Source organism: Macaca thibetana, chromosome 8 (genome assembly GCF_024542745.1).
Source record: "Macaca thibetana thibetana isolate TM-01 chromosome 8, ASM2454274v1, whole genome shotgun sequence".
NCBI lineage: Eukaryota > Metazoa > Chordata > Mammalia > Primates > Cercopithecidae > Macaca > Macaca thibetana.
This window is the reverse complement of record NC_065585.1, coordinates 40608338-40627728: the sequence shown is the minus strand read 5'-3', so window position 1 is coordinate 40627728 and position 19391 is coordinate 40608338. Positions and strand designations below refer to the sequence as shown.

Below are 19391 nucleotides of genomic sequence, written 5' to 3'. Positions count from 1 at the left end.
TTGATATGTACTGTAGACTGAGGTCTGCAATTGCAGCTGCCCACCTTATCAGACAGATGACTCATCTGTAAATAGATAATGTAAACTTACAGTATCAATAAATACAGTAGCATACTGTAAATGGATTTTCTCTTATGATTTTCTTAATAACATTTTCTTTTCTCTAGCTTACTTTAAGAATACAGCATTTAAGGCTGGGCACGGCGGCTCACACCTATAATACCAGCATTTTGGGAGGCCGAGGTGGGGAGATCACTTGTACTCACAAGTTCAAGACCAGCCTGGGCAACATGGCAAAACCCCATCTCTACAAAAACAAAAACTGGCTGGGCATGGTGGTGAGCACCTGTAGTCCCAGCTACTCGGGAGGCTGAGGTGGAAGGATGGCTTGAGCCCAGGAGGTGGAAGTTGCAGTGGGCTGAGATCATGCCGCTGCACTCCAGCCTGGGTGACAAAGCCAGATCCTGTATCAAAAAAAAAAAAAAAAAAGAATACAGCATTTAATACATATAACGTACATAAATTTAATTGAATGTTTATGTTGTTGTTAAGATTTCCAGTCAACAGCATGCTAGTGAGTACTTAAACTTTTGGAGAATCAACAATTATACATGGTTTTTCGACTATGCAGGGTGCCCCAACTGCCATCTTGTTCAAGAGTCAACTGTATATGAATATATCTCTTGAGCAAGATCCAAATTAGGCAAAATCCATTGGAAACAACCCATTGTAATGAAGTCACGTGATGGAAATTTTATGCAGGTATTACAATAATGGATATGAAGACTAAGGGAAAAATGTACATAGTGTTAAATAGAGCAGGAGATAAAATTAGGGATAATTCAAATGCATATACAATTATTTTTAAGGTATGTACACAAAAGGACAAATAAATTTAATATACTATTATTAATTATTCTAGGAAGGTAGGGTTAATGGGCGATTTTCTAATGCTTTTTTCTACATGTTTAATGAAACTTGTATAATAAATAGAATTTGTGAAAACAAAAAACTTGATTTAGAAGTAATCAAGAATAAGGAGAACATAAATTATTTCTAGAATATCCTGATTAAAGTCAATATCATAGATTACAGAGTAATTCAGGTTAAAGCAGATATATTTTAAAAAATCAAATACATGTGTTTAATGTGTACAAGGGCTTTGTGGTAAATCAACTTGACCTAAGATATATTTCACTCTATGTAGCAGTTAAGCAGTAATTTGGTAATTTTACACATTTCAAAAAGAAACATATAATTTAGACATTTTTTTAAAAAGTGATTAAAATAGCCTTCCTACTCTCTCGTGTATGCAGTTAAATTACTTGGCAGTTTCTGTGGTACAATTCATACTGATTTTCATATATTATTAAATTTATAAAAATACCATTTGTCTTTTCTCCTTTCTCTAATATATGAAGGGAGATTTAAAATTCTGGACCAAGAAAAGTACTAAATTTTTAAAAAAGTACAAAAATTAGATTTTATCCAATATTCTTTCCCATTATATAACAACTAGATACACACTTTTTGATAATTTAACTACAATTTCTTATGCCAACCCTGTAGCATAAGAACAAGCAAAAAGGCAAAGACTTATCTTTCCTGGCAAGGATTTGAGGAGGAAGAAGATGGAAATAAACAGAATATTGAAAACAGAACAAATTGTTCCAAGCACAAGAACCAAAACTATATTATTAATTAGAAATTAGTAATTCCCCAAAAAATTCATGAGTAAACAAAATGAAGCACTTAATACTATGCCTAATTAATAAAATAAGAAAAGTTAATATTAAGTCATTTACTACTTACCAGATATTATAACTAGGCTTTTTACAAATTCATATTCTAACTTAATGTGTTCATTATTTGCCATAATGTGCCTTAGTACATTAAGATCATATTATAGGTACGGTTTGCACATTTACTTCTGCTATTAAGTGATAAGTTCCTTGAGACAGAATATTTTACTCACCACTTACTTCCACCCTCCTTGGCACAAGGTCCTATCAGGTGCTTGATACATGTTAAATGAATTGAATTCATTGCCAACAGGGTGACTATACAGCCTGATTTGTCCAGAACAGTTCTTGTTCTGTCACTGGTGCAGCATAATTAAAAATAATGTATTATTTCGCTTTCAAAGTGTCCTGATTTGGAAAACAAATTACCTGATAACACTAGGTGTAGACAATTAAAATTCTTTCTAAAATCATCAATATACTTTCCAAAGTGCAAACGACAATCGAGCAGGGCACTGAGCACTGGCAAATGGAGTAGCAGAGGTGAAAAGAGCAGGGGAGAGCAGAAATAGATGGTAGCATAGAATACTGAAGCATCTCACCATTTCTGTTGCTTGCTGATCTCAATAGAAAGCAAGTCCTGCATTTTGAGATTCTTCCAAAGGCTAGCTCTCCATTTAGATCAGCACTGAAGGGGCCCTAGTTTCTACTGGGGATGCAAGGATTTCAGAAAACTTATACTCCATTAAACATTACATCTATAGCTCCGTACTGGCCTCAGAAAAAAATGCAATGAGGCCAGGCACGGTGGCTCATGCCTGTAATGCCAGCACTTTGGGAGGCCAAGGTGGGCGGATCACTTGAAGTCAGGAGTCTCAGACCAGCCTGGCCAATGTGGTGAAACCACGTCTCTATTAAAAATACAAAAATTAGTTGGGCATGGTGGTGCATGCCTGCAGTCCCAGCTACTTGGGAGACTGGGGCAGGAGAATTGCTTCAACCCGGGAGGCAGAGGTTGTAGTGAACTGAGACTGTACTCCAGCCTGGGCAACAGATTGAGTGAGACTCCATTTCAAAAAAAACAAAAAAGGCAAAAAAAAAAAAAAAAAAAAAAAAAAAAAAAAAAAGCAATGACTCTGTGTACCCAGACATACCTTTGGAGACAGCATCCACTTATTTTTAATAATATAATTCCATTTATTTTTAATAATATAATTAGAACAGATTTCATGTATTATTCTTCCCATTCTATGTTAGATTTTGTAAGATGAGACTTAGAAAAAATAAGCCATGAATAAGGTTTTACTCACTTCTGAAATGGAGTATTTTATTGACATATAAATATATTTAATTAAAACACACATTTTGTTATGGCCTGAATTGTGTTGCCTCAAAAACTCATATTTTAAAGTCTAACCCTAGTACATCAGAACGTAACTGGATTTGGAGAGACAGTCTTTACAGAGTTAAAGAGTTAAAGTTAAAATGAGGTCATATGTGTGGCCCTAATCCAATATGACTGGTGTCCTTGTAAGAGGAGGAGATCAGGACAACACACACAGAGGGGAGACTATGTGAAGAAAGTAAGACATCATTTATAAGCCAAAGAGAAAGAACTCAGAAGAAACCAACCCTGCTGACACCTGGATCTCAGAATTCTAGCCTGCAAAACAGTGAGAAAATAAATTCATGTTGTTTAAGTTACCCAGTCTGGGACATTTTGTTATGGTAGCCCTAGCAAGCTAATACTTATTTCTAAATATGCATCTGAAATTCAGAAGAAAAAAAAGATTAAAAAATGTAAAATATCTTTACTTCTGATTTCTTTCTTCAAACAGAAATTTACTGAAGGGTATTATCAATGCTCAACAAGAGCCTAGTGGTCTAATCACAAGCAAACAGCTAAAAATAAGTATAATGTAACTCTTGATTAGTTGACACAAAATTCAGAACATAGTACTGTATCTGTCCAAATTTCCAAGTTTTCATAACTTCTTATACTCTGTATTAATCTGCATAACTCAGCAAATCTGCATTTGCAAGTGATCAAAGAACATTATAAAATCATACATGGTAAGAAAATTGATTCAAAGGGTAAGAAAGACCCAATTAGATTTTAATGTAACAGAGCACAAAATGCTCAATGATATGGTGTTAGACTCCACATTGCAACTAACCTTAAAGAAACTACCTCTTTTTGAGTTTTAGTCTAGTATCACAGAATATTTACGATTATCTGGAAAAGGCTATTAAAATATTACTCTCTTTTCCAATTACACATCCCTGTGAGACTGGCCTGTCTCCTAGTATGTCAAACAAAGCATGATGTTGCAAAAGACTGAGTGCAGAAACAGATATGAGAATCTAGCTATCTTCTTTTAAGCCAATCATTACTTTACAAAATTATAAAACAAAGCTGTTCTTATTGATGTTTTTTGTTTTGAAAAATATATTTTTCATAAAACTATAGTACATATTGATGTAAACATGCAATAGGTTACTGTTATTTTTAATTGAACTAATGAGTTTTAAAACAAATTCTCAGTTTTAATTTCTAACATAGTAAATATTGGTAGCTGTAGTTCACATAAACAAAAACTCTTTTAAGTCCTTGTTATAGACTGAATTGTGTCCCACCTCAAGCCCATATGTGGAAGCCCAAACTACCAATGTGACTGTATTTGGAGATACAGCCATTAAGGAGGTAACTGGGGTTAAATGAGGTCATAAGGATGGGGCCCTAATACCATAGGACTGATGTTCTTGTTAGAAGAAGATGCACAAGAGATCTCTTGCTTTCTCTGAACATTCATAGAAAAAGGGCCATGTGAAGACACAATGAGAAGGTGGCCATCTACAGGCCAGGAAAAGAGGTCTCACCAGGGACCAATCCTGCCAGCACTTTGATCTTGGACTTCCAGAACTGTGAGAAAAATTGATGTCTGTTATTCAAGCTATTCACAGTAGTATTTTGTTGTAGCAGCACACGTAGACTAAAACAGGCCTCAGTAGTTTTTAAAAGTTTATAATGCGTCTTGAGACCAAAATTTTTGAAAACTACTGAATTAAATAGTAACCATTTGGTTGTATAAATTAAAATGTTTGTAAACAAGCATACTTTATAGTTACAACTTGGAGAAGTAGTTATAATTCTCATTATTCAAAATGCAAAGAAAAAGAGAGAAGGCCATCTTTAAAATAACCTTATTGTTATTTGGTATATACAATTATGTATCATTTGAGAACATATTTTTTAAAAAGTGAAACAAACTATGAAAAAAAATTAATGCAGGCACTGAAGCACTTGCTTTGTATTTTCAGGAAACTAGGCTTGTTGATGTGTTTGACTAGAGCATACTAATCCTTAGAGTATTTCTTAAGTCTATAAACTTTCTAAATACAAAGTCAGACATAAAACAAAAGAACAAGATTTGCTTCATGTGAGGAAAAAAGAACCAAATAAATCACAAGATGACACAAAGAAGTTAATCAATGGATTGATAAATACACTAAGTGCAGTTTTAACCACACAAAACTTATCAATATAGGGAAATAATAAATGAATAGTAAGAAAACCTATTTCAATATATGCAAAAATAAATATTTTAGTTCTCCTAGTAACTGTGGTTGATACAGCAAAAATGGTAACAGAGTTGTGGAAGTGACCTATGAATAAAAATTTTAGTAGTTATAAGTCTTTAAGTAATTATAAAGTTACAAAGTAATTATAAGTTATAAAAGCCTAGATGAGTACAAAAAATACATTTACCTCAATGATGAATTTCTGAATTTCATGGACACAAGCATATTGGGTTGCTTTTTAATAGCAAATAAACTGCGTGCTCAAATACAATAGTTTTATGTAGAGTAGTACTATAATCTAAAAATCAAGCAAAAAGCTTAATTTCTAAGGCTCTAATCCTAGGGATAGCATTCAAAATCACATTTCAGTAAATTTCATTTCACATAACTTTATATGGAAAGAAAATACTAATTCAACTTGAGCTAACTTTTCCCTAGGTTCAATGTTTGTATGAAAAAATAATTATGCAGTCCGTTTGGAAAAGTATAATCAATCCATGGGCATGCAAGTATCAGTTTTATCTTATGAGAATTTCTCCATGTTCCAGTTACTTCATTCCTTATTACATGCTGCAAAAAGCAGTAATAATTTTTATAGCCAAATATCACTTCGTAAGATACCAGGTGGCTCTCAATATTTACCATATAAGTCATGCATGAAATTTAAACATTACAAAAAATGACTTACCAGTTGACACTCCTGAAATATGCACATTTTCAGAATGTTCTGCAAGAGCACCATTTCCTAAAATTAAACATAATGAATAAACTAATATCCAAGATAAAATTTTTCAGAACCTCCCTTTAAAAGAGAAACAATTACATAGTGCTCCTTTTAATATTGAGAAGCTAAAGTTTCTTATAATAATCTTCAAAACAATCCTAGGAAGCTCAAAATCATAAGAGTAATGGGGAAAACAAACATTTTGGAAATCTCAACAATGTAGTGTTATAGATAAAGGTCGAATAGATAGATCTGATCAACACCAGAAAGAATTTTCTATCAATTAATAATCAAAAGGGAAGTCAGTACTGCTACAAGAAAAAAAGAGAACACAGCTTGTTAAAAATAGCATTCCCCTAAAAGCGTGTCCAAATCAGCCACACCGTTCTAACAATCTTAAGTATTGGGAATATTTACTCCCTCAAATTAATGTAAACAATGTCTTTTCAGGTATTTGTCTTAAAATTTTGTATTTTATACATCATTAGTTCTAACTCATTAGTTGGATCTGGCATCACAACAGCTCAGAAACCGAGCAGACAGAGAAAGAATTCTCCTTGGAGTCAGGTGGGGAAGGAAGCTAGTCAGAAAAAACTTAGAAGACAAAAGCAGAATTTTCTTTCATGGTTGAGAGTGGAGAAAATAGCAAATATTATAATTAACAACTTTTTGTTTACAACTACCACACTTCTATGATTGCTTGAATATTGTATCGCACCCCCCACTCCAATGCACTAAGCTATAGGAGAACTGAATTTGTGTTTATTTGCCTCCCCCCGTAGGCACAGTTTCTGATACAGAAGAGGCGCACAAATAGCTGATAGATGAATAAATGAGGGATGTCCTGGTGATTAAAATGAAATCATGCCCATTAAGCACTTGACATAGTGCCTGGCACATAGCATTGAACAGGTGTTGATTTTTGTACCTGTGTAAAGTATATTATTATTATTACTAAAGAAAAAATAAGAGTGATAAAACAATATTTTTGGTTCAACTACAGCTATACCCTTCAAAATGAAAACATACATTATGCTTCCCTCAATTAAGAATGAAACAGTGAAAATGATGAGATACGTGGGAGGGCCATATTAAGTATACAAATAAGTGATTATATTCATTTTAAGTACTGTGCATTGATGCAAAAAAAGGCACAATTTCTTTTTCTCATTTATTGTTAAATGCCACACATATAGAATTGAAATGACTAGAAAGACTGTACCCATTTCTTTACAACACACCATTTATAAGAACAGGCAGCAGAAACAAAACATGAAACTGATTCAATAAAATACCTAACAAGGTTTGCCAAAGGTCAGTATAAACTGCCTAAATCCTTGCCACTCACGAGTAGACTAGCAGTACTGGCCACCTTGGGAGTGTGTTAGAAATGCAGAGACTCAGGCTCATTCCAGATTATGGAATCTGAATTTATATTTTAACAAGATCCTCCTGCACACTCAGTGATCTACATGCACATTAAAGTTTGAGAAGCACTGGTAAGGTTTGGGCTTAAACCTTCTACTTCTATATTATACACAGCTACAAATCATAGCTATGTAATTTGTGATAGCAACATTTCCAATATCCGGAAGATAGCATATTATGCTCAGGAGAGTTTTAATATCAGATTTTACTTTTTAAAAAAAGAGACAGGGTCTGACTATGTTGTCCAGGCTGGACTAGAACTCCTGGACTCAAGCAATCCTCCTACCTTAGCCTCCCGAGCAGCTGGGACTACAGGAGTGTACTATCACACCCAGTTAAGATATATTTTAAACATGAAATTTTTCCAGTTGGGTAAACAGAGCAAAAATAGAAGGCAAAAAAGCAGCATAATGTAATATTGAAGATTGTGGATTCTGAGCTATATTGCCAGGATTCTAAAACCAGCTCCATTACTTATTTGGTGTGCAAGTTACCCAATCTCTCTGTGCCTCAATTTTATCTTTTAAAATGGAGATAATACCAACCTCATAGGGCTTAGTGAAATTCTTTATTATCAGTAAAAAAAAAAAAAAAAATCTAAAACTATTATCAACATGCACATGAATAAACAGTCTTATAATAAAATAGTCAATAAACAAATAATTATATGTGTACTAATTGGATACACATATTAAATTAAAAATGTTTCAGATGAGCAGTAAAGTATGATTTAATTTTAACTTTAAAATTATGTATGTATAGTTTATAATATGCAGATGTTAAACATGTCATGTGTATGTCTATGCATTTACATAAACACTGATGAGCCTAAGGGTATATACAAACTGTGGAGGAAAACCTCTGGAACTGGAATTAGAGAGGAAGTTTGAATTGTATACTTTAGCATTGGCCAAATTTGTTACAAACAGGCACAGATTTCTTTAAAAATTTTATTTATATTACAAAAAAAGATAAACAGGTGAACAGAATATAGTTCATTCCCATCATTCTGGATAAACAGAAATGTGATAAATATCATGCCAATTATAACATATTAAAATTTCATTGAAGTATTAATGATTTTAAAAACTGGTTAACCCTTTAAAACAGAAAACATGATACTACTAATTTCCCATACATTTACTCTAGCTTAAAAACAATCCTATTTAGAAGTTAAAAAAAAAATCAATGATAACTTCTGTTAACATCAAAGTGATGTTTCTGCTTCTGAACATCACTTGAAGAAGTGGGCTACTTAATTTATGTGTACTGCCATTCTAAAAAATATTTTTACAAAGATGTCTTTTTTGTAAAAAAAAAAATACTTTTTTACAAAAATACTTTTCAATCATTTCTAGGTTTCCAGTAGATAGCCCAAAGAAAATTGCTTTGTTAATACAAATTATATCCTCCTTAATGCCCCTCTCCCAAACCCCAAGAATATTTCATACGTACAAATATGAACACCCGCCACCAATCTTACTATGACTACAGTGTTCAAATGCAGTCATTTCAGATATTTTTTCAGACATCACCCTTTAGAGATAGCAAATACTAAAAAAAAGTCTGATGAAACATTACTTATTTAACTACACATTAACAGCTAATTATGTAATGAAACAGTTAAGTAGATAAACCCTAAAAAAGATTTTTCAACTACGAAAAAGTTTCATTATCACCTAAATCAGAAAATAGTTTGTTATGACAATTTTTTGGTCTCACTAAACACCAACAAGTAATCAACCATTCCCATTTATTGCTCTGTAGTTTGACTGCAATATGAGAGAGAATCGACTAAAATAGACGCTGTTTTAGGAAAGAAACTATACAACAGTGATATGGAGTTTGAGTTCTCGAGTCAGACTCCTGTAATAAAACCCCAGCTCTACTATTTATATAGTCATGAACTTCAAATGACTTCTAAGATTCAGTTTGCTCACTTATATAATGGGGATGTTATCGTAAGAGAATGTCTAAATTTATAGTCTCTGCATCCCTGTTGCTTTATTATCTTTCTGTCTTCTTTTATATATTTCTGTCCTTTTTATTTAAGAACTAAAGTTCTTAAGAATAGCTAATAAATACACCTAAGATTTGATATATATGTACCAGCCAAATCCTAAGTGCCTTACAAGAGTTCACTCAGCTAATCCTTAAAACAACGGTTCATTTTACAAATGAGAAAACCAAAGCTTCTAGCAGTTTAGTAATTTTTTTTCCAAAGAGCTAGTAACTGGATGGATTGAACATTCAAATACATAGTCATTAAAAAGTCTGTATTCCTCACCTCTTAAAAAGAATTCAGGCTCAATACTAATTCCCACGACATAAAAAAGTTTGTGTTCCTTGCTTTTTTTTTTAAAGGATTCAGACATAAATATACTTCTTGCTTATATAAGAAATAGTGCTTAGCTCTCAGAATTAAAATCTACCTGCCACAGCATTCCAATTTATAAGAAAAACATTGGTTTAAAAGTTAAATGACTGGCAACTATAAGAAACGAAAATGCTCAGCTTCCTACAATTGCTTTTCTACTTCTCAGTGAGAATAGTTATCAAACATAAACACATATATACACATACAAACCAAAAAAGCAAAGATGGTTCTTATTTTATTGTACTTAAGGAAAAAGTTCACAATCCTAATAGGGCTTGTCAAGCTCTCCACAGTCCGATTCTTCCTAACTACTTCTAAATCTTTCTCTCTTGTGACCCACTTTCCCATTCTATCTCTTCTTTCCAGTAATAATGGGTGTCTTTTAGAAAGTATCAACTGTCTCTCTTGCCTTTGGATTTTCATTAAACATTATTTCTTTAGGGAGATATCTCTTGATTCTCCCATACTAGGTTAGGTCATTCTGTTACAGGTTCCTTTAATATCTGACACTGTCACTTTCTGAAATTTTATCACATTTGTTTTATCTGTGTAATGCCTATATTCCTTACTATATCTTAATTTTGGGGTGGGGGGAGTATTCTGATGGGACACAGCAGGGTTTTGTTTTGCAATCCCAATAACTAGCACAAAACATAACACATAGCAGGAATACTTAAGTCCATATAAGTAAAAGGCATGCTGAGTCCCTGCTCCTGAAGAGTTGGCAATCTGTTGACAAAATAATTGAAAATATGTAAAACAGAAGCAAACAAAATATAAAACAAAATATAATTAGCAAGCTTCCTATTCAAGGGGAAAGCCTACAGGCTTTTCTTCTAAAAGTAGGGATGAGGACAGGAGTGGCCACTATAGTTACTAATATCAAACGGTGCAATTAGACAAGAATTGTTAAAAAAAAAAAAAAAAAAAAAAGTAAAACTGTGTCCATGTGCAGATTATATCTATTTGGAAAACCCAAGACAGTCAATAGAAAAATAACTATAAAGAACAGGAAAATTTAGTAAAGTAGTAGGATATAAAATAAGCATACAGAAATCCAAAGCGTTTGTAAATACAAATGACAGCCAGTTGGAAGACATGGCAGAAGACCCCATTTTCAGTTGCAACGAAAAAAGATTTAAAGAAAAAAACTCATGAACTGCTGCTGGTTATAAAAGAGGAAGTAGCAATAGATCAGCAATTTTGCTGTGAACAATTAAAAAAACAGAAAAATATGTAAAAAAAATGCAGACACTGGACAACAGGTAGTGTAAGACTGTGATCCCTGAGAAAAGGGAAACAAATTAAGGTGAGTCCTATTACTGCCCTTTCTATCTGGAGACTTCCTGGATTCTGGCATATTGAGGGAGAACCCAAGCAAAGCAGGGAGATCTTGCTAAACTGAGGAGACAGAGATGAGAGTTTAGAGGGGCTCAGGCAACAGAAACATTCAGAGTACCAGTATCAGTTTTTTAAAAGAACAACAATGAGAAACACACACAAAAAAACAAAGAAAAACTCCAAAATTTGCATCACAGTCCTAGTCTTAGGCTGAATGTCAAGCTGCACATGGGTAAGGTAACACCTTAAGAACAGATGTCACCTATTAAGAATAGGCAAAGAATTGCTGCTGAAAGCTTAAATAAACCCTTCCATCCCACAAATCTGGAAGATGCTAAAGTTCTGACCAGCAAGAGAGAACTCCGAAGCGGAGAGACCTTGATAAATGCATGGGTATTAGTAGACCAGGAAGTCCACCCACACCTTAGGAGTAGGGCTAACTTAACTGCCAAGTAAAAGCTACTCTGTAATTATCCTAGCAAAGCTTTAAAACAAGCTTCAACTAGAACTCTCAAAAATTGCCAGTGGGAATATAAAATAGTACAACCACTTTGGAAAACAGTTCTTTCAGGATGAACATATAGATATATGACCTAACATATAGATATATACCCACACCTAGGTAAGGGAAATGAAAAAAGAATTCCAAAAACATAGAGTAAAAGAAGAAACACAAAAGAATTCATTCTGTATGATTCTATTCTATAAAGTTCTAGAACAGGAAACAATAATCTCTAGTGACAGAGAAATCAGTGGTTGCCTGATCTCTCTGTGTGTTATTTTGTCAGGCTGTGTGCTGGCTTCCTCATCAGCCTGACAGAATAACTACAGCACTTCCAGGTACCACATCCAGGGGAAGACAGAGTATTTGTATCTCATCACTTACAACCAAAAGCCTTGATATTCATTCTGTTTAGAACAGCTTAGGTCACATGCCCACCCCTCTCAAGGAAAACAAAATGGAATATGATGATAGACATAAGCCTAGAGTGAGGTGTTGAATTACATTTTCTGAAGCATTTAAGGGCATTGTTAAAAAGAGAAAAAAGATAACTGGATGGTAGGCAACCAACAAATAACTACTATAGCATTTCCCTTTCAAATAAAATCCAATGCCTTGTCGTTGCATTCAGGATCTACATTGTATAGGCTCCAGATATACTTTTCAATTTTAAATTCCCATACTTCTTGTGCACCAAACACATTAGTCTTCTGCCCTGTTTAAAAAACAAAAACAAACACAACCACCACAATCCACAACCACAAAATTCCTCTTTTCCCTGTACCTTCACTTACTAAACTTTCAGAGAAATTTCAAGGCTCAACTAAATGTTACCTCAGCCATAAAGCTTCTGGAGATCAACCCAACCAGAAGTAATTCTTTAAAACTCCTATGGTCAACATTTTGCATCCTTTAATGAATGAATGGATTCAGGCATTGACTATCAATAACTGCTAACATCAGAAAAAAAGGACAGTGAGACATCACACATCATGGGCCTCCTAATGGAAGAACACAGAGGAGGAGAAACCTGAACTTGATCAAGCCTCTATCTAAAGCAGCAGTGACTAACAGAACTTCCCACATGATGGAACTGTTCTATCAAGGCACTGCCCAATATGGTAGCCACTAGCCGCATGTAGCTATTAATCATTTAAAATGAGCTTTGTACTTTAGCAACTAAATTTTTTATTTTATTTAATTTTAATTAATTTAACCTTAAATTTAAAATAGTTAATGTGGCTGACGGCTACTGTATTAGGCTTTATAGCTCTAAATCCATTTACCAGTTTACTGAAAAAGCAAACAACAGAGGACCATTTTAAATCACATTACAGAGGAACACTCAACAAACTCCAGAATGAAAAACTCTAAATTGTTTCAACAAATATATATATTTTTAAAGTTGTGGAGGAAGTCCACAGATTAAAAGAAGCTTAAAGGAAGTATTGAATAATTACAAACTGTGGACCTCATTTACATTCTGATTCATAAACAAACAGGACATTAATGAGACAACTGTAAACACAAACCAGTTTGGTTTTATAAAACCAAGGAAAAATTAACAATTGTTCCTAAGATAATGGCATGGCACTTAAACTGATTAAAAAAGAAAGCATACTTGTTCTTTTAGAGATGCATTCTAAAATATTACTGGATGAAATGAGGTCTGGTATTTCTTCAAAATATGCAGAAGAATTTAACAGCCTAGCAAGGAGGCAGATTGGCTCTGGGTTAGTAACTGCTGTTAGGGCCTAGGTTTTGGGTACACAGGGGTTCATTATCCTGTCCTATCTATTTTCACAAATATTTGAAATTATCCATAAGAAATTTTTTAAACAAAAAAATAAAACCCTCTGATAGCATATTATACAACACACAAAATATTCTGGATTTGAGATTTGTACAAATGACTTATGAATCTTAAAACATGTAGGTGAATTAAGATCATGGTTAATATCATAAGCATTGTTTTATTCCCCTTCAGTATCTTAATCTAGTATAACATATGCAAATTATGCAAAATAAGTATTTCTAATAATTATAGTTTTAACTTTCTTGTTTAGTTTTTTGGTAAGACAGCATTGTAAGGAAACTTATAGATAATTCATGTCAAATTATGTGAGAAGATAAAGAAAATGAGGGAGGAGGGCTCAAAACCCAGGTCCCAGAATCCTCAAATCTAATATGTTGTAGCCTGATCATCACTTTTTATTTGTGAAGATATATATGCAGAAAACAAAGCCAGGCAAATACATATTTCTTTTTTACTACCTGTATGGCCAAACTCCAAGATAGTTTGCCAAAAAGGCAGGCTTGATAGTGGAGGCCTCATTTTCCCGGTGTTACATGTCGGCAGACCTAAAATCTAGAATCAAAGTGTGCAGAGTGGCCCCTTTCTCATTGATTGAGAACATTTTCAGTGAATTTTGGCCCTCTGCTCAATAAGGTAAGGGTGGGGGTTCTATCCAAGAAGGCTGGTGTCCTCTTATAAGAAGAAGAGATACCAGAGATCTCTGTCCACACATGCTATGTGAGGACACAGTAAGAGAAGAGGCCATGTGAGGACACAGTAAGGAGGACACCACATGCCAGGAAAAGAGGCCACATCAGAAACCAGCCCTGAAAACACCTAAATCTCGAACTTCTAGCCTCCAGAACTAAGAGAAAACAAATTTCTGTTGTTTAAGCCACCCAGTCTGTGGTATTCTGTTATGGTAGCCCAAATAGACTCACACACCTACCTTCCCCATGTAGGTCTAGATGAAGATTTTTGTGAATCCCTTTTAAGTGTATGACAAATTCAGTACATTCTTCTAAGGAAAGGCTCCATAATGTCTAACAAATACCTACAATGAGATGCTTAATTTTGTAAAAAAGGTTAAGAAATCCCTGAGAAAAAAGATATTTTCCTGATTGATTTAATTACTGGTATCCTAAAAGTATTATTTCTGTAACTTTTTAATTGGGCCATCCATTATGTATTTATATGAACTAGCCTTGAACATATTTTCCACTTAAAACAATAGTAATAATTATTTATAACATTACTTTTAATGAAAATATACATTATAATTTTTAAACCCCATTCTTTTGTTGTTGTTGTTGAGATGGAGTCTTCCTCTGTCACTAGGCTGGAGTGCTGTGGCGTGATCTCAGCTCACTGCAACCTCCAACTCCCTGGTTAAATAAAGCAATTCTCCTGCCTCAGCCTCCTGATAGCTGGGATTACAGGCACGTGCCACCATGCCCAGCTAATTTTTGTATTTTTAGTAGAGACGGGGTTTCACCATGTTGGCCAGGATGGTCTCGATCTCCTGACCTCACGATCCGCCCACCTCGGCCTCCCAAAGTCCTGGATTATAGGCGTGAGCCACCGCGCCCGGCCAAACCATATTCTTAATGGACCTTTGGGAGTTCAGTGTTTTCATATGTTTAGACTTCCTGTAGTATTATGTTAGTAAGATTTTATGTTTGAAATGTCTTGGAAATAAGCATATAATGACAACGAACTACTATGTTGTTTAAAGTACAAATACTAAACAAACACAAGCTCCTAGTATTCAAAGAATGAATCAGGTCCCTTAAAGAACATGCAGAGATCTTATGCATCCTACTGCTGAGCACCTCAGTGAGTGTTCATACAGATGAAAATCATCTTCTCTATTCTAAAATTAGCTTGAGCTACTGATAAAAGAGCTCACAACATAAACTGAAAAAGGAATTTTAGGACTACTAAGTTCAAAGGTTCCTACCTATGACTATGGTTCACAAGAATGAATATGAGTTTGAAAGAATTCAGAACTCCAGGAAAAAAAATTACACACCTATATTTCTTACAGTAACAGCTTTATTGAAAGATATTTTATATCACAAACTTCATTTTTCAAGTGCATAATGGGTGGTTTTTAGTACATTCAGGAAGTTGTACAACCATCACCATCACCATCTAATGCCTGAACATCTTCATCACCCCCTCAAAAAACCTTGTACCTATCAGCAGTTATTCCTCCTTTTCTCATCCCTACATCCCCTAGCAACAGCTAATCTAGTTTTTCTGTCTGTATGGATTTGCCTATTCTGGTCATTTCAAATAAACGGAATCATACAATACGTGGTCTTTTGTGTCTGGCTTCTTTTACCTAGCTTTATATTTTCATGATTCATCCTTGTACCATGACTCAGTACTTCGTTTCTGTGGCTGAATAATATTACATTATCTGGATATATCACATTTTATTTACATATTCACTAGGTGACACACATTTAGGCAGTTTCTACTTTTTGTGAATAGCATTGCTATGAATATTTGTATACAAGTTTTTATATAGACATATGTTTTCAATTCTCTTTAGTATATAGAGAGAGTGGAACTGGTGGGTCATATGGTATCCCTATGTTTTCCTTTCTGAGGAACTGCCAAACTATATTCCAAATGGCAATGCCATTTTACATTCCCATCAGCAACATGTAAGGGTCCATTTCTCCACATCCTTGACAACATTTATTATTGTCCATCTTTTTCAATTTAGCTATCCTATGGGTATGAAGTGATATATCATTATGGTTTTGATCTGCACTTCCCTAATGAGTAATAATGTGGCTCTTTTCATGTGCTTATTGGCCATTTATGCTGTTCTTTGGAGAAATGTCCATTCAAATCCTTTGCCCATTTCTTAATTGGCTGATTGTCTTTCTGTTATTGCTGAGTTGTAAGAGTTCTTTAGACATTGTAGATATTGATCCCTTGGTTAGATACATAATTTGCAAATATTTTCTCCCATTCTATAAGGTGACTTTTCACTTTCTTGACAGTCTCCTTTGAAGCACAAGTGTTTTTAATTTTCAGAACAGCCTAATTTACCTATTTCTTCTTTTGATGCTTGTGCTTTGGTCACAGTTCGTAATTATACAGTTGACCCTTGAACAACACAGGGGTTGGGGGTGCTAACCCTTCTGCATAGTTAAACATTTGCATATAACTTTTGATTCCCCCAAAACATAACTTCTAGAAGCCTATTGCTGACTGGATGCCTTAACAATAACATAAACAGTTGATTAACACATATTTTCTAAGTTACATGTACTACAGACTTCATTGTATTATTCTTACAATAAAGTTAGCTAGAGAAAAGAACATGTCATTAAGAAAATCACAAGGAATAGAAAATGTATTTACGGTTCATTAAGTGGAAGTGAATTACTGTTTTCATGGTGAGTAGGCAGAGGAGGAGGAGGAAGTGGTAGAGAAGGAGTTAGTCTTGCAATCTCAAGAGTGGCAGACGTAGAATGAAGTTAGGAGAAGTTTGTGAAAGATACACATATGCGTGTGTTTATAGAATACACATAAATATATATATACACACACACACACACATATACACGTATACCTAAAGAAGCATGCAAAAAGACAATGAGTGCTGTTACTCAGGTATTTATTCTCATTTAAGGAACTAAACTTTTATATACTTAAGTACAGGCACACCTCTTTTTATTGCACTTTGCTTTATGATACTCTGCAGATACAGTGTTGTTTTTCTGTTGTTTTGTTTACCAAATTGGAGGTTTGTGGCATCCCTACATGGACCAAGTCTATCAGTACCATTTTTCCAAGATAAAGAGGTCTAACTCTCCTGTTATAGGCTAATGCAGCTTGTGACTTTAAGTTGAAGCTAATGATTATTTACCATTCCAAAAATCCCAGGGCCCTTAGGAATTAAGCTAAATCTACTCTGCTTAAACAAAGCCTGGGTGACAGCACATCTGTTTATGGCATTGTTTATTGAATATTTTAAGCCCACTCTTGAGACCACCCTCTGAGAAAAAAAAGATTCCTTTCAAAATATTACTGCTCATTGACAATTCACCTGGTCACCCAATAGTGCTGACGGAGTTGTATAAGGAAATCCACATATTTCCATGCCTGCTAACACAACATCCACTCTGCTGCCCATGAATCAGGAGTAATTTCGACTTTCAAGCCTATTATTTAGGAAACACATTTTGTAAGGCTATGGTTGCCACAGCAAGTCATTTGATGGATCCAGGCAAAGTAAATTGAAACCTCTGGAAAGGACTCACCATTCTAGATGTCATTAAGAACATTCATGATTCATTGGAGGTCAATGAACTGTGACCTAACACGAGCTTGGATGAAGTTGATTCCAACCCTCATGTATGACCTTTGAGGTGTTTCAAGGCTTCAGTGGAGGAAGAAACTGCAGAGTGGTGGAAATCGCAACAGAACTAGAATTAGAAGTAGAGCCTGAATATGTGACTGAATTGCTGCAGTCTCATGAGAAAACTTTAATGGACGAGGAGTTGCTTTTTAGGGATCAGCAAAGAAAGTGGTTTCTTCAGATGGAATCTATTCCTAGGGAAGAGGCTGTGAACACTGTTGAAATGACAACAAAAGATTTACAATATTACATAAACTTAGTTGATAAAGCAACAGCAGGGTTTGAAAAGACTGACCCCTATTTTGAAAGACATTCTACTGTGGGCAAAAGGCTATCAGACAACATCACATGCTACAGAGAAAGCTTTCATGAAGGGAAGAGTTCACTGATGTGACAAACTTTATTGTTGTCTTATTTTAAGAAATTGCTACAGCTACTGCAACCTTCAACAACCACTACCCTGACAGTCAGCAGCCATCAACACTGAGGCAAGACCTTTCACCAGGAGAGGAATTATAACTTGCTAAAGGTTCAGATGATCATTAGCATTCTGAAGCAATAAAATATTTTTAAATTAAGGTATACATTTTTTTAGTTATGTCATTTCATACTTAATAGACTATAGTATAAACATAACTTTTACATGCACTGGGAAACCAAAAAATTCACGTGACTCACTTTATTGTGACATTCACTTTATTGTGGAGGTCTGGAACCAAACCATATCTCTGAGGTATGCCTGTATATTACTTTTGCTTCTAATTTTTCTTCTTGGTTTATTAAGCTTTATAGCTTATCACTAAACAGTGGGTAATTAGCTTGTAGATTACATTATAACATTTCTGCAAAGTAACTAAGTGGCCTGCTTTACTCATATTATATATCAAGCACAGTACCCAAATTGATAAATCCAGTACATGGTTCGCACAGTATAGAAGAGTATACTGAACCAATAAAGGTAGTTTTTCCTTTCTTTCTTGTTTCCCAGAGGGCAAAATCTTTCACACTGTGGGGCTTGTGACTGAGGCTCAGAGGGGACAGTAAGAGACTAGTGATAAAAATGTTAGAAACCTTTGGTATCAACTCTACTTTATTAACAGTTGATGTAACTGGAGTACACAGAAAAGGGAAAAGCAGTTAGTTATCTTTATAAAATCAGCTTTGTTGAGGTATAATTTATATGCAAAAAATCCATCGACTTCAAGGGTTTGATAAGTACTAACAAATATGTCCAGTCAAGCAACCAACACTACAATCAAGACACAGACCATTTCCATCACCCAAAATAGCTCTCTGATGCTCCCTTGTAATCAATCCCGTTCCCACACCTTTAAAGCTGGACAACCACTAATCACAGTCAACATTTAATAAGCATTACATATTGTATGAATTCATGATGTATTATTAAATCTTCCTCCTAAAGTTGTAAGAATAGATTCCATCGTCCCCACAATTCTATAGCTAGTAAGTTGTAGAGACAGACTGAAATCCAGATTTACTCAATTCCAACATTAAA

The 19391-nt window shown here is 34.4% G+C and overlaps 1 protein-coding gene across 2 annotated transcripts in view; it reads right to left on the bottom strand.

Annotated features, from left to right (window-relative positions):
* The window catches only part of LRP12 (LDL receptor related protein 12), a 92302-nt gene that overhangs the window by 34965 nt on the left and 37946 nt on the right, over nucleotides 1–19391 (bottom strand). The window contains exon 2 of one of the 2 annotated variants that reach the window (XM_050800686.1): nucleotides 6013–6069. The exons of the other annotated variant lie outside the window; for it this stretch is intronic. Within the exon in view, the coding sequence (XP_050656643.1) occupies nucleotides 6013–6069 (57 nt within the window). The remainder of the gene's footprint in view (nucleotides 1–6012; nucleotides 6070–19391) is intronic. 2 annotated transcript variants of the gene reach the window in all.